At 32.7% G+C, this 24,710-nt stretch overlaps 1 protein-coding gene across 3 annotated transcripts in view; it reads right to left on the bottom strand.

Annotated features, from left to right (window-relative positions):
- Nucleotides 1-24,710, bottom strand: part of LOC119832041 — a 49,742-nt gene that overhangs the window by 6,690 nt on the left and 18,342 nt on the right. For 2 of the 3 annotated variants that reach the window (XM_038355628.1, XM_038355629.1), the window contains 4 exons: nucleotides 14,907-15,025; nucleotides 11,936-12,075; nucleotides 11,500-11,695; nucleotides 10,764-10,974 (listed from right to left, as the gene is read on the bottom strand). In XM_038355628.1, coding sequence (XP_038211556.1) covers nucleotides 10,764-10,974; nucleotides 11,500-11,695; nucleotides 11,936-12,075; nucleotides 14,907-14,923 — 564 coding nt within the window. In that variant the 5' untranslated portion in view covers nucleotides 14,924-15,025. The remainder of the gene's footprint in view (nucleotides 1-10,763; nucleotides 10,975-11,499; nucleotides 11,696-11,935; nucleotides 12,076-14,906; nucleotides 15,026-24,710) is intronic. The other variant, XM_038355630.1, reaches the window with a different exon arrangement.

Raw genomic sequence — 24,710 nt, 5'->3', positions numbered from 1 at the left:
GTTCATAAGATGCAGCCTTATTATAGACGGACGGATAGCCAAATCATAATAATAGATAGTTACACATCTTACCCTTTGGGTACAGAACCCTAATAAGTAAATAAAAACTTGACAAAAACTAACTAGTTTCATGCCAATGTGCCTTACATCACAGTCTGAAAGAAATTGGAACAAATAAAACCAAAAATATCCACTGAAAACTGCAATTGTAATAAGCCATACAGAGTATTAAAAAACTATACTACAAAAAATAGGTGCCCACTCATAATTACCACAGATAACAGATTAAGTTACAGATAATAAATGACCGAATATATAAACGGATAAATATCGCAATAACGTCATTTTGTAATATGCATTTCCGTTTGTAATATCATTTCATTTTAATTATTTAATTATTGGCTGCATTCCATACGCTTACAATGTTAATTTCATCAAGGTAAAGATACAGCTTAATATTAAATGTAATTAAAACTTCTGATATATATAATCGAGTTATTTGTTTTTCAAGTAACAACTTTATGCAATTGAATATCTATGAAGTAATTATCAAATGGATTTCTTATTTCTAAAGGAAATCAAACAGTATCTCTTGAATTACAGCGCTCTAAATGTATGTAAGTTTATGCTAAACAGTCCTAACAACTATGTAGTTATAAAAAATGTGTAAAAAGTGGAAGATATTCCTAATAAACGATTTGAGATAGCCAGGTATTTTCTTTCTTTTCTTTTGCGTTCATCAGTTATAAAGAATTCTAGATTCAATGAAGGTGCTAAACTTTTTTAATGGGGAAATCTTACATAGAAACGGCTCCCGGGGAAAAGAGTCGTTGGTTATGTCAGATTCCTACCGACTAAAACCCCACTGTGTACCGGCGAGCCTCTTTAGGGAAGCTGGTAAGTATACGTCCGCGATCACCTCAGCGGAAGTTATAGTATTTGTGTAATATTTTCAACACTTTTCTGTAGGCGCATACCATTTCAGCAAAGAATATATGTCAATTAATAATAATAATTAAAATACAAAATTATCTAAAAATAAATTCATAGTTGATAAATTAGCATATAACTATATTCCCTATTTATCGGATTAAATCTCAACGACAGTCTCTATTACATGAAATATTCTACCCTATTCTATCCCTTATCTTCAGATTAAATGAAGCCGTATATTGGGTATTCTCAATACCTCAAAACCATAAAGAATATAAATATTCAAAACGTTATTAAAAGGCTTCAGTATGAAATTACATGTATTAAATAATCGTATAAGATACATAATACTCTCTACCTTACGTAACACGTTGAATGTTAAACCACAGATAACATAATACTGTAAATGTTATAAAAATTTAAATAACTATTGTAGAATTTCCATAGTAACACTTTAAACAACACAACGATAGAGCTTAATATGTAAAACTAGCTGCGTCTCGCGGTTTCACCCACGTAAGTCTGTATCCCGTAGGAATATCGGGATGAAAAGTTGCCTATACGTTATTCCAGTTGTCCAGCTGTCTACGTACCGAATTTCATTGCAATCGGTTCAGTAGTTAAAACAAGTAACAATCAGGTAACAATCACACACACATCCTTACAAACTTTCGCATTTATAATATTATAAATTGAATTGGAAGTAGAATTTAAATGTATTAGTACATTATATAAATAAATGCAAATTTAATTACATGGTTTAACTTATAAAATTAACAGAAATTTAATGAGAACGAAAGCAAGGGTCGAGAAAACCTGGTCTCAATAGCCCCATTTCAGACATCGATAATTCCATAAACAAATAATCTAGAAATGCAATCTCGTAAATGTTTCAAATGCCCAAACTCACACGTAATCACGTTTACCTTATAATAAAATTCCAATGACTACTACCGTATATCAAGTTTGACAACATAAAATATTTCTCAAATCTGCTAGTCGCGTGCGCAGATCCATCAAACTAATGAGACATTGCGACAACCGACCGACGGCATCATGTCAAAACTCAAGAGCAAAAAGCGAAGGAAATATATTATACACCAACATAAAATTATAGTATTACTAGTTACGCCCCGCGGTTACACCCGCGTAAGTCCGTATCCCGTAGGAATATCGGGATAAAAAGATGTCTATATATTATCCCAGTTGTCCAGCTATCGACGTACCAAATTTCATTGCAATCGGCTCAGTAGTTTTTTGCGAGAAAGAGCAACAAACACACACACATCCTTACAAACTTTCGCATTTATAATATTAGTACTTAGTAAGATTAAAAAACGACTAAATCTTATACCTTTAAACGAGCAATTCTTGTATATATATATATATATATAATTGGAATCTCGGTATCGGCTCCAACGATTTTCATGAAATTTAGTATATAGGGGGTTTCGGGGGCGATAAATCGATCTAGCTAGGAATTTTTTTTAGAAAATGTCATATTCGTGTTTTTTTTCCTGACATCTATTGGTGAATAATAATACTATTCTGCTTCGTAGATAGCTGGACAACTGAAATAACACATAGGCACTTTTTATACCGATATTCATACGGGATACGGACTTACGCGGTTTCAACCGCGGGTCACAGCTAGTTTAAAATTATCGGACAAGCCATATTAACCAATGTTAGTAAGTCCCAAAGGCTTATACAATTTCAAAACTGTCTATAGTTTAAGCTTCTTTGCTTTAATTTAAAATACCATATGGCAAATAAATATACATATTATGTTTATGATATTTAATCTTTCGTATTATATTTATGCTCTGCCCTACTCCTCTTCTCTATCTAATTTATCTCCGTGCGTCTGGTTGTCTGGTAGAAACTGAATTGCTATATACCGATAAGACCGCCATTTGTTTATATAGTAATTTATTGCGGTTTTGTTTGGCAGTAACAAAGAATAAACAAAATAAAAATAAAAATTTGTGCAGAGGTAGCTTGAAACTAGAAGACGAACATACGAAAATAATAACTTTCCCGGAAATCCCGCGGGAACGGGAAAATGAAAGGAACGGGAAAAACCCCGGATCTGTTTTTCCTGCGACTACGCGGGCAAAGCCTAAATAAAATATATTACCAGAAAAAAATCGAATCCCAATTTAATTTAAAATTAATGATTATTCTACACTTGGAAAAAATACATGGTTAGTTTTTCGAACAACAATTTACATTAAATATAAATTATACAAAGAACATTAATAACAAGATTCTAATTAGATGAGATATAATATTATATAATTTACACACAGCTAAATTCATCTAATCATCGATAAAAGTTTATTGCCGGTGACTAATAAACGAATAAATACAATCCATTTAAAGTTCAAATAGCTGGTTAAGAATTCATTTATAATACCAATACGTACAACTTATTTATAATAAATATACCATTTATGCCCTCCACAACTCATAAAGAACTTAATCAATCTATAAATCTTTATTTTAATGTTCACCTCAATGTTATTCTTGTAATGACTGTCGTAAGTTTTATATTATCAAAAATTAACAATTAAAATCGACACTCGTAAAATTAAATAACCATTAAAAGTATTTATATTTTCTTTATTATACGATTTCATAATATCGGGCACGATCACAGGCGCCTGCTGTATCGATTTGTTTACTATATCTGTATGTAATTAAGTTACAAATAAGGAAGAAAAAGTTGAAAGCTAATATCGAAGGAGGTTACAGCGCAATACGTCTATAAACATAACTCAAATCAATGCAATATTACCACTGGTTTTGTGATCATTAATAACAAAATCTCCAACGCATTTAGCGGCAAATGTACCGAAAATATTCCAAGCGCTGGTCACTTCGAGGTTGCTGGTATTCTACAAGAATTTCATTGCGACATCATTATTGGCACAAACGAATTTTAATGTTATTCGAGTGCCAACTAGTAAATACATTGATTATGACCAAAACCTGTATAAGTAACATTATAAAGATTTTGCGTTTGCACAGATAATAAATCTTAGCGATGCTTGCATTGCCGCCTTTTTCATTTATCACTGACGCAAAAAAACGGACAGCGTTAATTAATTAAATAAACCGTGTTTAATGATTATTTACGAAAAAAAACACATTTAGTAAACGCGGTTTACGAAATCAATCTTATGTCGATATTTAAGAGGATAAAGGTTATTGGGAACGTTTAAATAACTCAATATTATCAACGCAATAAGATCGCAGTCATTAATATTACAATCAATATAAATTCAAATAGTCGAATTAAAATTAATTATTACTCTATAGCGTTCGCTTATTGGTTGCGAATTCGCAAGATTGTAATTGAGAGTCTTTCCGAAATAAGATTCTTCCATTGTTATTAAGAACGTCGCGTCGGTTAAAACTTAGACTTCTCTTCACGATTAAATAATAAGACCTAATTTTGCTTAGCTGATTTGCCGTATACGTGTTTATCAATGTTTCAGTGTCTTTAATGCGTAGTGAGATGATATATGTAATCTGGAACAAGTTATTTTTATTTAATGAAAAATTTAAACGTCCTTTGAAACATTTGTATTAAATACTTTAAAAACCTTACTACGTAACCTATCTCTACACTGCTCACAATACTAATAATGCTTGAATAATCGAACAAACAGAAACCTTCATTACTTTACAAATTGACGCCAAAACTGTTAATTGATTTCGAAATATTTCAATACCATCACAATAAACTTGGAGCCATATAAAATGATTATGAACGGTTTCACTTTAAAGGAAGGAAGGATTAGTACCATTCACTTCTTGTAATTTATAAGCTTGTTCATATTCTGATTGAGCAATTGAAACTAGGTGATTTAAATTTGAACCGTCGTTAACATCAAATATTTAGTTCCTACGCAATTACTATGCAAGACTACAAAATTATTCATAGACAAATTGTAGACTGTTTACATTTACGAAATATGGTGAAAAGGAGCTGGTGTAAATAAGCTAAAACAGGGTTTTGAATGGTAGAGGTACCATTCATCATCATCAGCCCATATATATTCCAACTGCTGGGACCTAATCTTAATGAGGGTTCAGGCCATAACCCGCCACGCTGGTAACAAAAAGTTGCCTATATGTTGTCCAGCAATCTACGTACCAAATTTCATTGCAATCGGTTCAGTAGCTTTTGCGTGAAAGAATAACAAACATACACACATCCTCACAAACGCATTCGCATTTATAATATTAGTAGGAAGTAGGATAATTTCGTAGTATAATCGTCAGTATTACATATTAAATATATAATTTTCTTCTTAACTAAATTATAAAATAAATGAAAGTCAAGGATTGTCAAATAAATCCTTAATAATAAAGAGTAACTAGAAAGAGCACTTCAAAAATATTAAATTTACTGGTTTAAATACCGTTTCGTTTAAGTATCGTTTAATCACCAAAACGTAGAAGAAGCAAAATTTTTCTCAAATTCTTTGGATGTTCTTTTAGAGAATATAACAGAAAGTTTATTGTAAAAGGCATCTAAAAAGTATGTATAAATATGAAAATCTTGGACATTTATATTAGCAGTATTAGAATATCCATAACGATTCGTGCATCACCTTCATGAAAGATTTATAACTGCATGCACCTGATCATAAACAATATAAGCCAAACAATTTTAAACAGGATTGATTTATGGACATCATTTGGAGTCTGTCGGGTCCTTCACTAGGGTCGCTACTAAAATATTATAAAAAATATAAACGTGTTGTATAATTCAAACATACGTATATAAAATTGAATAAGATACATTTAAAACAAATAAATGTTCAATATAAAATTTGAAAACGTATCGTACAATGCTATAGCAATATGTTTGGTCAAAATCAACTTATATTGTGTTATTTACCAAATAATGGATTCCATTAGCAAGATGCATTATGTTCAAAACTTTTAAGTAACTTAAAGGCATTTAAATGTAATTAAAGGTAGTACGAGAGTCTTATTATTTATTTTATGCTCTGTTAAACATAAAAACCATTCCTATAAAACTTAAACATTAAAATCCATAGTCGTCTTTGTATTGTACATATGCGACAGATGAGTATAAATTTATTGCTTTTGTATTTTCCACCATCCCAATAAATCTTTTTAATTAAACCTTCATTGATTCGCAGACATAAACCATTTTAATCAAAACTAATTTTATTACAAACATAACTGAACCTACAATCGATAGTAAAATTTTCTCAAACTTAAAATCAAAACTTCTATTCATATTCAATGACTATTAAGAGATATTAATAGCATCTCGTAGTCCATGTTCGCTGTCATGTTAACGCAAATTGCCGATCACAGCCATTGTTTCAAATAATTGGGTAACACCAGATGTTACGTTGTGGTCACAATATCCGTTCTCCGTCCTTCATGCAGTTTGTCATACATTCGCTTCTTCGTACGTACTTTGATCGTCTCACCAATTTACTGCAATCATTTGCTGGATATTACCTATTTCACAATATATTGCACGAATAGTTAATTATAATGGCTATAGAATTATGTTGCTAGTATTTTGTAGATTGCATTGGCGGTTACGAAGTGTTTAGGTGATCATTATAGCGCTGAAAACCTCTCATAATGAAAACAATTATCGTTTTTCTTATGATTTTCTGTTTTGAAATTATGTAGAATACTAATTTGGGTGACGAGAATGCTTCAGCACCGATTGATTGGGTCAGCTTAGGTTTGCTACCCATTATCAGAGGCTTCACCTTTCTTCTTTTCCTTACCCTTCCTTTTTTAAGGACTGCATCTTCTTTATTCTCTCAATCAATCCATTTCTTATTCACTTTACACAAAAGTTGATCCATTTCCAGAGACACAATGCCCTTGCAGATGTTTATTGGTAGTTCTGGGTGCTTAGGCAACCCACCAGCTCCTCTGCCAACTCTTTCATTAAAAAGTATGATACATACTAGGAACATAGAGGACAAAATAAGCAAAGAATAGGTAGCTCCTGTCCTATTCTGTTAACCTTATATTTGTTTATATTTATTGTTGTATTGTTGTATTAAAAAAAAACCTTTTCAGAAGAATCAAGGATCGCAAAGCGTTAAAATAACTTGATCGAGGATGAAAGTACAATAATCAATTTTATTTATAGTCAAAGCTCAATTGATTTATCATACATTCGTAAAATAAAAAAGTTCGCGAAACAAGTACAGTCTTGTAAATAAGTTAATTTCGAGAAATTTTTTGAAAGAAGCATTTCAATGCTATAAAAACTAAAAATTAAGTTAATGTCATTGTAATTGAAGTTTTCTGCGGATTATTATAAAGTATATACAAATACCATGCTAATTACATAATATAATTCACTTAATATGTCATACACACAATTGCACAATTTTAACAACTGTTATATAATATTATTATGATGATTTCTTTTCAAATCTCATAGTTCAAAAAATATTTTAATATATTTTTTTGTGTTAATTATGTAACAGATGACGGAGAGACGGATTTAAAATGTATACACTATTCATCATCATAATAATCATATAAAAAAACGTAAGAGATATTCAACTGCGTTACCCACGTATTGTTAATTCTTTGTATTTTATGTATTTTATACCTGCAGTTCTATGGAAGACAACGCTGATAAGCGATACGCTCGTCTATTTTCCCCTTCCTATAGTTAATATCGTGATCGATTCAACAAACTGATAAATAAATAACTATTAATAAATAGGCTACGGCTTGGCAACAAGACGCGGGTACGAATCCCGCCTCGTGATTGATTTTTTTTTTTTAATTTCTCTTTATCAAACCATTTTAATGATATAAAAATAAATACTGTCAAAAAATACAGATCCTCTGTCGATGACTGTACGGTTTGGTGAAGCGTGTCGCAACGCCCCGCGGCAAGGCAGCCCGCGGTCGCCAACGTGTCCGCGCCGGTCACATGTTGATCATTAATTAATTAGGCTTAATCATTGCGAGCACTAGACACATTCTAGTTATTGGCTTGATATGTAACACGTACCACTTTCGAGTGACCGCTGTGTGACGTCACGTTTGGATGTCCAAAGTCAAATTCTATAATGCTTCAAAGCTCTTGGAAGTGTCTTTGTGTTTTTTTTTTCTAATATTTTTTTTATGTAACTATAACGTATATTTTAAACACATATATGAATAGTACATTTTTTTATTATTCATTTTTTAGAGATAAATTGTTTTAAATATTCATATGAAACAGTTGACGTTTCTAACACAATTTTTTTCATTCTTGTATTTTTATTACAAACGAATAGTTGCATTTGGTTGAGAACCTCAATTAAGTACAAACAGATACTATGTCTTGGCCCTTCGAAGATGTTAATAAGATGATGATAATAATTGATAAGACTTAGTCTATCAATACCTACAGATTTCATTGCTTACTCTTCTCCTTTTGAATTCCATTGCATTGTATCACAGCTCTTTTTATTGTCGTGCCATGTAAATCTATTTAAATTTCGTTGCTGACGTATCATGGTGTGTAGAGACACAGATAATATAATAATACTATACTAGGTACAGCCTATGTATCACACAACATTGTAATTAATCCATATAGTAAATTTAAAAGTTGAACTCAGGAAGAACCTAACCTTGAAACATAACTAAAACTTTCAATTAATACATAGGTAAGTGCATAAACAATTACGTAACGGTATCAGATCTCAGCGCTTTTATCTGTAGAATAAATCTTAATCGGACATTTTTAATTTTAACGCTTTATAAATTGACGATGACGATTTGCTAGTACAAATAATAAAACTATGAAATATTTAAGTTTTAGTAAAATAACATTCAAACGCTTTGTAAACTGGGAAAAAAAAATCTTTTCTAAGATTCCTCAACCATATAATATTATAATGAAATCATATCTTTAGGCCAATAATTATGACCACTATTCATTAAAAAACCGATTCAAATCATGACATAATTAGTTAATAATTATAACATCAAATTATAATTATACGTTGCCAGACATTAAAATAAGGTCGTATAATAAAAATGAGCGGACGGTTTTTAACTGGCAATAATTCATATATTAACAGGGTTCCTAGACCGTTAACAGAGTAATATTTTATCGTTAATCGACCAACATCGATTAATCGGTACAGAACAGTACTGATAATATCTCGATTTAATGATAAATGATACAATATATTATTGTTTATTAAGTTATTGCCCGAGGTGTTGAAACATAAATAAGTCTCTTAATTAGTCTTGAATACAAGTAAGAATTTATTATACTATTATGACAGCTGTATTGTTCTTAAATCTGTAAGTGGTTTGTTACAGTTTATTTTATGTATGTATCTGGTTAGAATAAAGTTATTTTACGGATTGACCTGATTGCAAATTATAGTAAATATCACTAACTAATGCTAAAAGATAGTCTTCTATATATATTCCATATAGTAAAATATTAAAATGCCACTTAACGCTACATAGAAACATTAAATACACCACAACTTAAACATGAATATAGAATACCCAATTACCTACGCAGAAAACATCCAGAACGATATGTCCTCATCGGAAAATTCATTTCAATTGTTAAATATAAAAGCGCATCATTTGTTATAAGGTTGGCGTGCATGCAGCGCCCTCGCAACTACAATTTGATCCGTATTGTAATGGAATAAGAGTCAAAAGCAAATCGTTTTTGAGTAATTGATATGCAAAACATTGTTTTGGTTGCCTCACATTGCTCTTGAACTAAATTCACCCGCAAATGTAGTGGAAAGGTTTAGTGTTGGGCAATTTACATATGATTAGGGCTTTTTTCATATTTTTATAACTAGCTCTTGAAAAACAAACGCAGTCTATATTATATTTACTATCATTATTGTACCTAATCTATTAAAAAAAGAATGCCTGTTTCGTTAGTCACACCATTTCTATTCACCAATTTCCCTAATATTTTTTATTGTGTTTGATTGAGGAATATGATCTTATAAAAGAAAAACTTGAGAATTTTTCGTAAAAATAAAAAAGAATAATAAGAAAATATAACAGCTATTCAATCTTCACATGTTTGACAGTTTTCACTAAGACAATACGTATATCGAGTCAGCTAGCATGAAATAGATCATCATCATCATCATCAGCCCATATATATTCCCATTACAGGAACACAGACCTCCCATGCGGGTTCAGGCCATCATCAGCGCTGGCCAAATGCGGGTTGGCAGATGTCACATGTCATTGAACATTTTAACGTTTGCCGGGTCAAAAAAAAAGTAAGTACATATATATACAAAAAATAAATAGTAATTCGCTACAACAGATTAGATCTTAAGCAATGAATACTATCAATATTTTATATGAATGATATGAAGATACAATGAAAAAAAAGCACAGTCGAATTGAGAAACTCCTTTGATTTTTGGAACGTCTATTGAAAATGGAAATTACTGTTATCAAAAACCTCAATTTAGTTCTGATACGGGCTAAGATTGGAGTAATAAAGATGATAATCGTCGTGGATGTTACAAATTACGCTGGCTGGATTTGTTTTCGCAATTCTTGCGCCATTTTCTGAGTAGATTAAGAATCTTTAGATTAATTCCATGGAATCATTTGTAAGTAAGTTACAAGGTCCGATAAATGTATAAGGTATAATTCGGTAGAGGTTGGTGTATCTTAGAAGAAAGGCTTATTAGTTGTCTATAAATTTTGATAAAGTTTCTAAAGAAGAGAAATACGAGAGAAAAAGTTTTTCAAAAAGTTCAAGAATATTATCATGATATAAATAATTCAAAACTCACCAATAAAGACATGCCCGTAGTCTTCGGCATCATGGTGACGTCCCCTGGTCGCACTCCTGGGCCGCAGTACGGCAGCGAGGGCCCGCGGTTGGGGATGGAAGGCGGCTCGTGCAGTGCTAGCAGGGCCGCGTGGAGACGAGCTCTGGCCGCACTCATACCACCCGCCCCTCGCACTGCCGCTTCTACTACTTGGTTTACATCCTTCTCCCAACTAGATGGAATATTTTACGCCATAAGTTACATTTCTTATTAAAAAAAAGTCTGTAAAAATATATACAAAAAATATGTCTTCAATGAGTTAGTCGAGCACGGGCCAGCTCGCACCGGGGAAGTACCATACCCTCACAGAAGACCGGCGTGAAATAGCATTCTGCTGTGTTTCGTTCGGTGAGTGGGGGAGCCCATATCCTTTTCCTTCCCTTCCCAGTCCTTTCCTTTATTCCTCCCATTCCAAAAAATTGGCAATCCATTTGTAGAGGCGTAAGGTCTGTAATGGACCTTATGCCTCTACAAATGTTCATGGGCGGTGGTAGCGCTTACCGTCAGGCGACTCACCAGCTCCATTGCCGATTGTGATATGAAAAAAAAAATACAATATACTCAAAGAAAGGACGACGCTGAAATATATTAAACGCGATCATTGTTCTTGGTTGCCTTACAGTATCTGCTTTCTATATTTACCATTGTAAATGTGAAAAATAATTTCCAACCACTTTATAACACGAATATACCGTACCGACAGCCTCCCAAACAGGAGCGAATATCTTCTTTCAAGCTTCTAGAGAGAGTGCACGGCGGAGTGCCGTCAGAATCGGAGGTGCTTTGAGATCCATTTTTATCATCCGACAGTCGTACCGGCTCCGGGTCGTACTGCTCATTCTTTGGTAAATTGGGAGACACCCGACCGTGGCTTCCAGCACCGCTGCCGTAACCTGAATATGGAAAAATTCGGTTTAACTTACACACATCTTAAACGTGATCATGGTCTCAAAAAAACACGGCGAAGCCCAGAGGATTACGATACATTTTATCATGAGCATTATCTTGAATAATCTTATAATAAATAGCATATTATACTCCGACGTGTGCTCAATTATTATATTTAAACATAATCTATTCCATCGAAAAAACTGAAACTAAAATTTTCAAAGTATAATGCCAAAGATCCTAACATTGGCTACCTGAAGAGGTAGAAGGCGCCCGTCTAGGAGTGCGCGGCTCCTCACCGGCTTCTCCTACATCCTCGGCCTCTAGGGAGTCCACAATTATGACTACCTCTTGTTCCTCCTCCTCTGTGTACAACGGGTTTGATCTGAAACAATTATCCATCGTTCAAAATCTGCTACATCGCGAAATCACGTGTGAAGATACCTTAGTAAAAATCCTGGATAGACTAATAGTTATAATAGATACCATTAGAATTCTTATAGTCTATTCAGGACCCTTAATTATTTAAAATTAACTTCAAATCATTCAAGGGACTTCTGAAAATCAGCTAATTTTCAACAGTTGGAGTCGAGCGTGTTTCATTGTTCTACCTAGATACTATGTGACCATAAAATGACAAATAGATTACTTGTCATTTGGAGCTATAAAATGTAGCATGACTGCAGCACGAGGTAATTGAACATATTGGTTTCTCAAACCATCCATCTTTAGAAGGATTCTCAAAGAATACAAATGGTGTGGTTAAATCATCATTTTGATGTCATTCACCTTTTAACCCAACACTTAACTATACAAACAATAGAGTGTATTTGCAAATGTGGAAATCGCTCCTCGGGGGATTGTGCAAACCATTCTTTCATATCGATATGCGCAATAGCTTCTATTTTAATCAAGTATTTAGATGTAAGAAAAACAAACAAGCTAATGACGCATCATTAAAATGAGGGACGAATATGGTCAAAGGAATCCCTTAGTGTTGTACTAAAACCATATCAGACGCGACGCGTTTAATTAAATTAAGGATTTAGGAATGTGTTGCCATTTAATAGCTTGTGACATGACAATCTACATGTGTGATTAAAAGTATGAGTCTGGCATAATGGTTGGAGAAACTCAGGTTTTTGTATCCGGATATATGTAGCTCGAGTCGTCATGATAAAATAATAAGCAATATTGCTACTACGTTCTTAATATTATAAATACGAAAGTTTGAAATCTGTTTGTCTCTTCTTCACGCCTAAACCACAGAACCAATTTTGGATGAAATTTGTAAATACATAATTGGAAAAGAGCAACTACAGAGTTTCTTGCTGGCTCTTCTGTGTAGAAACTGCTTCCCTAACTGGTGGGAAATGTTTAAAATGTGTTATGACGATTTAAAAGTGCTTCTTTAAACGTTTGAGTCTAAATTAAATTATCCCGGAAATACCACGAAAACGTCAACCATGCGGGGAAACCTGGGAATTTAACGGCGCGGGTATAGCCGCGAGCAGAAACCTGATAAAATAACATAGTTACACACTACACGATTTCGGATGGATGTGTGCAGACCCCAAAGACACAAATTATTTGCGGCTGGCACAACGCATCAATGAATCAACAAAATGACTTCCCATTCAGTTTCATAGAAAACCCAGCAATTCTAGCATTGTTTATTTTATTGTTACTGTCTTTGTTTTCCAATAGCGTCTAATGGATAAATGTTGAGAGCGCATACGTTAAAATACTGGCATACAACATTGGCAATATATTTAAAAATAAATAAAAAATGGTCATGCTCTAAGGTTTATGAGTTAACTAATATTACGTATCTATATAGGTATCATAAGAATCAAAGAGTCTATTATGCAAATTACAACTATAACAAGTAGAGAAAGTCATTCAAGACATTACAATACATAGTACCGATCTCATTTTAGTTTGATCGATGGATCGATTGATTGAAATTTGACAATTTTATTACTTGGCAGAATTGATAGCGGTCCTCCAAATTTTCCAAAAATTAGCTTCAAATGTGTCATGATATTTATTATTTTTCCTAGCATCTGACATGTTTTACTCGAATCCATATCATAATATCAATATTTAATACTGTCATATATTTTGTTAATCATAGAAAAAATTTAAAAAACCCTACTAATATGATAAATGCGAAAATAACTGTCTGAAGGTCTCTTCCTTGCACCTACATTTGGATGAAATTTGGTACAAAGACAGCTTGAAACCTGAGATGACATGAGAGAACATGAGAACTTTGACTTCGCAGATGAAGCCGCGGGCGGATAGGTAAAGGTACATAATTTTACGTAGGTGCATGACCAATTCATTTGCTACTTCTATTATTCCAATCTCACCTCATTAATAGCCATTATGTTACATAATGTCATGAACCAATTGATATACACAGATGCTTACGCTATACCTATTGTCTATCAAGCTCCATCAAAAGGTCATCCTCTCACCATATCACATCACCCACAGGTGACGAGTCACGACAACATGTCACGGTATCTACGTAACGACATCGCTGTTGGTGATAACTATTATGAAACTATCTTCACCGTAGTACGATGCGGTCTATGCGGAAATATTTTGGGATAGATTGACAGGTAGTTGCCGCTTATAATAGAAGTAGGTAGGTAGTTTTAGTAAGGAAATATTGAATGAGCCTTGACCCCACGTTATGATGGTTGCGTACTTCCCTTGCCAGTTTTCTTAAGAGATAACAATATTTGAAATTATATTGTCAAATTGTCTTAATTTTAATAGCTATATGATAATATGTGTAATCATATATTAAAATCCTACAAACGAGTAAAGGTACCACAACAGCATTTAGAGCATTAAGCAGATAGATAGCATTCAACATGGTAGTATTCGACATTTTAATAACTGGCATTGGTATTGTTTAAGGGAAGTAGCCACAAATTGACCCCAGGTAGCCCATCATTTTCTTGATTTATTCGTCCCTTACATTCTGCCATAACCTAAACTGACTCACTAAAAAACTTGTGCGTATTTCGAAAAGTGCTGTAAGAAACGAGGGCTACTCTCACTACTCTCTGATTCCCGATAATTGTCTTGTTCCGCAAATATCGGTAAGTTAAGTGATATTGGGGTTACCTTCAGACCTCAGTTGCAATATAATAATGGCGTGGCATTAGGAAAAATAAAGAAATATTGTCAATCAGATACCTGAGTACTGGCGGCATGTCATCAAGCGCTCGCAGCGGGTGCGGGGCGTGCGACGGCGCGGTCGCGGCGGGGGCGCGCCGCCCGCACGCGCACGCCTCGCTCTCGCGTCGCCCTCCACCCTGGAGAAACGAAATTGTTTATACAATCATATTATTTTATACTTCCATAATATATACGAGAATAATTCTGAGATTTTGCGATTGATGCGATTCTGAATCGACTTCGATAAAACACACTTCTCTTCAGAAAACTCTACCTCTCTCTAAAGCTAGCTAAGCTCTTGAGGATTAAATTTATTTATTGTATACCTTTATTTCCTTAAAATTTGTCATAGTGTGCGAGACATCTTGGCAAAGTTACATCTAAATAAACCCAGCACTACCGCTAGCCAATAAAAAATAAGAATCACAAGTAATAAATAAGGCTGGATCCTAAATTAATACCCTAACAAATCTGCCTTCAAATTGCTCACGGAAGATACTAGACGTAATTCATTGAATTCCTGTATGGGCTTGAATACAAAACAATTACGACACGTGCCAATGCATGAATGCGTTTAAAATTATATTTAAATGACTACAAGATAACATCACTACTGAGTGCAATTGTATACAAAACGCAAATTGCTTTATTGCTTTTGTCTGTCTTGGGTCGACAAGAAGTGGTTTAAGCTCTTAGTTACTGCTACCAAATATCAAAAACACTCGTCGTTGCAGCCTTTTAGTACGTCCACTGGAGTACATTGGCCTCCCTCAAAGACTTCCAAAACCGCAGCCTGAGTCTAGCGGCTCTCTGCCATGTTAATCAGGTCGTCTGTACAGCGTCGTACGCGGTCGCCATTCGAGCACTTTTCTGCCCCAACGGCCATCGGCTCTTTGGGCTATGTGCCCAGCCCAGCGCCACTTCAACTTACTAATCCGGTGGGATATGTCTTCATAAAATTCGGAGTAGTTTAATAGATGTTATTATATATATAAACCTTCCTCTCACAATCTGTTGAGTAGTTTTAAAGACTTAAGCATACATAGGGACAAAGGGACAGAGAAAGTGACTTTGTTTTATACTGTATATATTATGTAGTGATTGTTGTCGGATGCACCTATTTTTAATTCTAGAGCTGAGCCTTCTGCAGCCTTCACGGTACGTCAGTGACTTTTTTGTAGAAATTTAACTATCTTTTAAAACTGTTTTGCAACTTTTTAATTTTAGTTAATGCGTATTGCCACAGAATATAAAGGCATTGCAAGATAGGTCTATAGACCGCATCATTGACATTCGTTCCATTAATTGCACTATAAAATGATTTTATTAATTAAAAATTATAGCATTTAACATAAGAGTAGCTATTGTAATAAATTGTTTAATGATTTTATCGACACCGATTGGCCAATAGCAACCAGGATGTTTTTTATGATTTCATCCAAACGCCGATAAAAAATGCACATTATGATTATAACGAACAATAATCTATATTTACTTTTCAAACGTACAATTATCTTCAAATACCCACTTAAAAACACAAATTATAGTGATTATATTATAAAACTTAATTATATTGCCTTGAATTAATTCAATTGTCTATACTGACCTTAGCGTTTACATTTAAAGAAAATGTATTATTAAATTAGTGAGGGGTCGCATGGGCCATCATAAGACCTATTTGTTTTTCGAAGGTTTGTCATGAACGAGCGTTTAACAGATAGTAAAAGCTCTGTCCACAAACAATATACCTTTTATTCCATAGAACTATAACTATGATTATCGGAATGTGATTCAGAGAAAATATAATCGGGAACATATACGAGTTTACATAAAATACAAATGAACGCATATTTTGTTTTTACGCTAAAATACCTACTACTACTCATGAATATTTGCATAGATTTCGATTAAAAGGAAACCAAATTAACTATGAAATACGAAAGAATACAAAATTAAATAAGTAATATCTCCCACCCCATAACAGGTAACCTCCAAAATTACTATAAAATACTCTGTACAAACATCCTTTAATTTTATATAAACTTTTTACATTAAAAGACGCTCTGATTCGCACACAATTTACTTAAATCATCGACTAAATTATACCTGATAATTGTCTGTCAACTTACGCAATTCTTTTGAGGATAGTTTATGAATACGCACTTGTATAAAAGATGGCTCCGTACCTTCGATTGAACAATAAAGCCGTTGATCATGTGTGCCCTTTAATTAGTCGATTTTATGAAATATATTTATGGCTCGAGCAATGAAATATTATACCACGATCGTCAATGTAAATGGTTAGAGCGTTTAATTTAATTATGTTCTATAATCGAATAACCTTAATACTATTATTATAAGTCGATGATTATAAGACTTATATATTGAGGATGATTTATTTTCAGTTTGTTAACATTTTCAAAGGTTCGGCGTGGTTAGCTTTCAATGGAATATGGGGAAAAAGGAAAAAATATTAACGCTAGAAATAAGGGACAGGTCTCATCGTTAAAACCAGAAAAGCATACGCATGCATAAATATAAATTTAAATTAAAACAAAATGAAGGATTTTTGGCAACTAAAAGTAATCTAAATTTCTGCTACTTTATGCTAGTGAAAGTTCGAGTTTTTAACTTATGATAGTTAATAAGATTGTTAACCTTCACAGCTAGACGTATGATGGAACATTTTTCTACAAGAGTACAAGCCAAAGATGACATAGCGCATAGCACTTTTACAAATCAAAATGACACGAGTGCACCTAACCATATGACACTGCCCCAGTTTCAGCTGTCTCGAACCGCATTGAGTAATAATAACTGTTGTTTTATAACGTTATTGTGTGTAACGTAACGCCACTTTATTTCGTTACGGTGATATAAGTTGGTCCATTACCATACGGTATTCAAATAATGTATCATTGCTGAGAGGTCTTATAAAATGTAGTCTAATATTACTCATATTTTAGTATTTATGCGAGTTAGGACGTTAATTAGTCGTATAGAAACATCTAGAATGCTTTTTTTATTCAGTGGCCGTACTATATAAACCAAAATAAAAATAATAAACATATTACCTATAACAATTTGAAGTAATCTGAATCAAATAGTCACTCAAAATGTCTTCTTCTTCTCTTTGTTAATGGCTTAACTCAATCAAAATTTCTAATATGCAAAAATTATCTCAAATCAATAAACATCAAAATATGTGACAAAAGACACATTGAATCTTAATTCTAGTACTCGAAAGCTTTATCTCCATCATATTGATAAATGAATATAAAATCATTAGCAAATTAAGCTATTTCACCTTATTACCTTACACCTTATTGCCATATTTAATTAATATATTATACCTTTTCATACAAATAACAAATTGGTCTGAATTTTTTTCAACATAATGTTAACCAACCTTCAATTTCACCCACGAACAAAAGGAGAACAAAGTCCTTCATTTATGCTTTTATCATTTTCATTTTTATATTATGGCTTCGTAGAAAGGCGTCCAAAATGACTCGCCAAAATAAATTTTAACATTGTGAAACAAAATAAACAAAGTGAAATAGCCTGAAATAAAACCGTGTAATCTTAATGCTTATGCTCTCGATTCTGGTGTTCAAAATTACGTGTTGAGATAACGTAAATAAATACGATGTGTAAAGATATCCAAAACATTAAACTCACCTTTTTTTTCTAGAAACGCGATCGATTTCAATTAATAAGACAAATGATCAAATTTCGTTGTTTGCTAATTCGATTTTTCTATTAAAATAGCACCTAGATTAATTAATCAAACATCTTACTATTTAAATATACAGGTATGTGTACAAATACCATACGCATTATAAATAAAATCTATTTTTATTCGTAGGTGGGATTATATTTTGTTTAGCAGAAATATAGTGTATAAATAGATACCTTCTTATATTGCTTTCTTAGAAGAGTTAAAAATAAGACAAACTCAAAAAGCTAATACCACCATACTCGTAACTGCAATAAGCGATTTTATTTCTGTGGCTTAGTCAAAGAAACGTGTAAAGGTATTAACTACGGACATAGATTATTTTGTACAATATATCAATGAACTTGGCATGACGAAACAATGGGAGAGGGAACAATATGAACCTGTAATTCTATGAATTTTCATGTGTTTCCTAGTATCGATTAACGGAAAGTGTTCAGAAATCTATAGGAAATACATAGTTGAGGTCGCTCAGATTTGTAATAATTGTGTAGTGTAAATGTCGGAGTCAAGCACGCACACAAATTGGCAATCCCAAAGCAGGGGAGGTACCACATCCTAAGAGTTATAAAAATCTACAAATAACTTTCCTTTATGACATTGTGCTAAATTGCATTTAATATTCAAGATAACTCTTACTCGGAACAATATCTATTTTAACTTATAGAATTTGTGTTTAGCTACGAAAAATCAAAAAGTTATTATACGCATTCCGTTTGAGATGTGTTTTTGTATAATATAATATGCCGAAATATTTATCATCATAATGCATTTTCTACCTAAAAATATGTTTTCATTTTCATTCCTAAGAGATTCCCATTACAAATCTCAGCTCTTGCAGCTCCTATTAAAAGTATTCACATATTAAATGTCTCAATGAAAAACATACCACTTAAATATACAAGCATTGATACTTAACTTACATTGCTTCTTTGATATTTACAAATGGAGACGCTAGGTTTGTTATGAAATGTGACCTTATTAGGTCGTCGGTCAGCTGGTGCCTTGATACATAATCTTGTGTTGAATAATGTACAATAGGAGAGTTAACAAGAGTTTTACTTCCTAAAATAGACACGAATTAGAGATATATTGTTACGTTGTTCAATTTATTTTATAATGCTTGAGTTGCATAATGTATGTTTTATTGTTTGTAAAATCAATTATTCGGGGTTACGCTACTAATATTATCAATGGATTTTGAAGTAGATATTATTTGCTGCTTATTGTCGGTATCGGATAGATGCATGTGTCGCAGATCAATTTCCTTTACTATTAAGGTAATCTATAGCATTTATGTCCTGTAAAACAGTTATTTTTTTACTTCACATCGGGTATTATAAAGCTATGTACCTCTTAGGCATAACTAATAGAGAAGCTTCACTTCACTACATGATAGATGTATGCGAAACGAGGTCATACGTTTTCAATGTCGGTTGAATAATGTAACGTAATGGTTATGCATTGGAAAGTTTTTACGATGGCACCCTGACCTAACCTAACCTAGAGTTTATTCTTTATCTGGTGTTTACCGATCAACATAACGAATTTTAGGGTTCCGTGCCCAAAGCATACAACGGCAGTCTATTGCCACAGTATAAAGAAACAATAATAGTAAATACTATAGTAATTATAGGAATGACATTAAACCATGCACGTGACAGCCCTCAAATTGTCCCGAGCTGCTCACAACATAGTGTATATAGGCCCCTTGTTTCTCGCACGATTCACGTGTCTACACGTCTACTTTGAACGACAATGACTTCACCGTCCATTTGTCTGATTGTCTGACTGTCCGTCTGTCACCAGGCTGTATCTCACGAACCGTGACAGTCAGACAGTTGAAATTATCAAGGATCATATTTTTTTGTTGCCGCTATAACGAATCATAATAAAAAATTCAGGTTAAGCAACGGTCATAAATTGGATGGGCGACCAATTTTATTTGCTATTGAAATTTTGCTAATTTGTACGAAACCCTGTGTTGCGAGCGCGTCTCGCACTTGACCGAATTTTTATGTATAAAGGAGAACTATTGTGTAACTACACGCGGTATGTTTGTCCTTGAATGTATGTCTAAATTTTGCATGTAAACGCGCAGTAGTTAATTAGTTTTTAGTTCGTTTTTAACTACGTAAAACTGCTTTTAAATAGACTTTTTGTTTACACCTTTCAAACAATACTTGACCATTATTAGACCATTAATAAATAGAGCTGTATATCCTACTAATTTATTGGGTGTGTTTCACTGCGATAAAAACTAAAGATAAATATATATACCTATGTAGCTATATACTAAATGTCACTCTCTAGCCTCCTACTATATATCTAAACAGAAAAATCATAATATAAAATAGCTGTTAGCATCGTGAAAAAAAAGACAAATAAACGAACCGAAAAACACAGATTTCTATTTCCTCATTCTCTCTATCAATTATTTTAAAATTTTCCGTTTTCGCTTTGAGCTACTTTCAAGGATGGCTTGATAATTTGAACTTAAAATCAGAATCATAATCAATGGCAATAGCAGTTATCTCTGATTATACATAATATATCATATGCCATATTTCATTTTGGAAATTGCGTGCTCCTAAACACTTGTGTGCCATTATATAATATTCTATTGTTATTATAGTAATAAGAATCTATTACAGCTATCTCATATAAGACAATGCAATCGGTTGTGCAAGTTAAAATATACGTGTGAATATACTTTGATTAATTATACCACTAAAATTATAATGTGAAAGTTTATATGGATGTTTGTCTGTCAATCACGCTGAAACTACTGAACGGATTTTGATGAAATTTGGTGTACATACAGGGTATGACCTGACTTGGGTGATAGCATACTTTTTATCTCGATTAAATGCTACCTTGGTATAAAACAGAAATCTTGATATCCGAGCGAAGCCGGGACGAGCGTCTAGTAACATGGAAAAAGAACTTGACTTAATTGTGTAAAAGACAGTTACTATGAGAAAATATAGAAAATAGTGCACTATTTTTCTTTTATTTGTTTATAGACCATTTTTATTTGTTTTACAGGTATTTAATTGCTTGTATAGATAATAATTATTTTAAAGAAGAGATGTTTATTGCTACTGGCATTACGATTATAATTATATACATTAATAGTATAAAGAAAACGGACTTCAATGGAAACACACTTATCGGTGGATTGAACGATTGGGGAATTTTATAATAGACTATATATGTAAAATGTAAATCAATAATTATTTTGGGTCGGTATGTGTGGAACGCGGTCACTTGGTTTCAATGTCAATTGAATAATGCTATAATGAGAAATGTACCTACGTAGTGTTGCGTCAGCGAAGGTCCGCTTTATACGAAAGGGTTGAGTTTTTTATTTGTTTATTTCCGGTTTTTGTAGTTTGTTTGTTTATTATTTGATTGTTTATCATCAACAGAACATTCACTTACTTTTTACTATTATGACATAGAAATGAAATTTCTTAATTTATAGTTGAATCAGAATAAATAAGTATAGTTTATTTATTAATGTATCATTAAAATTGTATGATAGCAATTTTTTTAAATATTACAAAAAATTATATTTTTTTTATAAAAATAAGCATGCAGTATAACTTGTGTAACGATTTTTCTTAAGTTTATTACTGTCCAGACGTTATATCTATAGCTATGAATTGACTCATTACTGCATAACACGTTACGGCGAACCATCCTGCGGTCAGCTGCTAACACGCTTTCTCCTTTTTGTTCGTTGGATTATGTCAGTTATGGCTTATACTGACCTCTATCGCGATAAGCTGCTTTTTAGGTTTAAAGGTGCTGAGAAGATACCAAGAATTATATAGATAATTGAAAGTTGTACAATAAGTACTTTTATAACTCTATTAGTATATATCAAAACACTACCATATAAAGTTATTATTATTAGTTATTATGTGTATTTTAAACATTATAAATGTAAAGAAGCAAAACTGAAGTGGTAAATTGTAAATTATCCAATTGTTATGTAAATAACATAGACATTAAACGTTAGTACCTACATATAACTTCTTTTGTATACACAAAGTTAAAATTAATGGTATGAACCTTTTCAGACTGAAACAAACAAACATTTTGATTATCTTACTAATTAATAATTTTGTATAATTTACTACTAATTGTATTCGTGTCGTATATTCCATACTAGCGCTCCGCCGCGGCTTCTCCCGTGGTACATATATTGTCTATAGCCTACCTCTATATATGGACTATCTAACACTGAAATAATTTTTCAAATTGGACCAGCAGTTCCTGAGATTAGCGCGTTCAAACAAACAAACTCTTCATCTTTATAATGTTAGTATAGATTTATTAGATACTAATTGCTTTGTATATTCCAGATATATTATTGGTCATACCATAGACATCGATACAATGAGAACAGACATCAGTTACGATCGTTACGACGTCTTTAATAGACTATCGTTTTGCATTAAAATTATTTATTAGCTTGTAAATTAATCCGATTCCGCAGTGAAAACTTTCATTGCTCGTTAAGCGTGACGAGAAAACTGTTTTGTTTATAAGCATTGCGTAATGTACGAGGATGTCGGATTTATTACGAATAATCTTGACAATTTTAATACGCGTATAATATTTTAGTGTGGCAAGGTATTTCTTTAGTAACTTTAGTAATATATCACGATGTATGTTGTATTGTATTTTATTTATTATACGATCGTCATTTAAATATTGTAAATAATGAGTGTTTTGTTTCTTGATCCCTACTAATATTATAAAAGGAAAGTAACTCTGTCTGTCTGTCTGTCTGTTACACTTTCACGCCTAAACCACTGAACCAATTTTGATGTAAATTGGTCTTAAGGTAGAACTGAACTTGGGATAATTTTTATCGCGAAAAAAAGGGTAGAACGAGTTGAAATAGGGAGATGAAAGCGGTATAACGGAATTCCACGCGGGCGAAGCCGCGGGCGGAAAGCTAGTATTATTACATTTACTCATTTAAAAAAGCTATTGTTCCATCACAAAAAATACATTCAAAATCACATGAAAAAAGATGGGACAAGAGGCTGTCTTCTATCTTGTTTTTTTCGATATCTGACAAAATATAAATTGCATCTAACGCTACAGAACAAGTTTGGTTTATATCAAAGATTTTCAAGATGCAGTTAGTATTTAAAATTGATTAATTGATTGATAAACTTTTAATAAAGTGTTAGTTAGTCTACGTTTTCAAGGAACATCAATTTAAAACCAATTATTAAAAAATGTTGCAACACTCCAAAACGTTTAACTAAATCACAATGTGACCTACTCATAATATTAAATAATTTTCGTATTCAGAATTTAATTTAAATAATAAACATTGTTATTTCCTAACCAACAAGTAGATAATCTTCATTGAAGCATGGTCCAAGGCTTCAAACGGGTAAACCGAAATAATATTTAGGTCACTGTATATATTAGCAGCATCTTCATTTTTTTTAAATCAATAAAATGTGTCATAATTTTGATAAGACACGTAATTGATTTAAATTTTATTGTTTTTGCATTGAATTAATTTTACGTCTCCTCAGATTGAGTCGAGTATTCTTAATATATATAGATACATACATAAAGAAAAAGTCGGACTCGTCTCGGAAAATTTCGAAATTTCATTAGATATATTATCCAGACAGACGGACGAACGGACGGACAGACAGACTATCTTACAAAAGGGCAGCGCAGTCTTAGCTCGGGTCCCGTTTTACCCTTTGGGTACGAAACCCCAAAAAGGTTAGATCCTTAATTTTTTTGTACCATAGTAAATAGCTGTGTGTGAAGTTCATTATATTGTACATATTTTATTTAAATATTCTTGCATATAACCGTAAAGTGAATGCAAATTTAAACGCATCTATGAACGAAGCGAAAGTGAAATTGGCTGAACAAGGCGCTTCAAGACGCCTTTTTGACTCTAGTGGTGCTACAAATTTATAGCATTTAAAAGGAAGTTTGTAAGCTTGCAATTTAACATTCCGGGTTTAGCACTCGACCAGAGCACTTGTGCTTTGCGAGAGCGCTCTACCTGCTCTACCATTGTGCTCCCA

Source organism: Zerene cesonia, chromosome 14, assembly GCF_012273895.1.
Source record: "Zerene cesonia ecotype Mississippi chromosome 14, Zerene_cesonia_1.1, whole genome shotgun sequence".
Lineage (NCBI taxonomy): Eukaryota > Metazoa > Arthropoda > Insecta > Lepidoptera > Pieridae > Zerene > Zerene cesonia.
Note: the sequence above shows the minus strand (reverse complement) of the source record. Positions and strands in the feature narration are given on the sequence as shown.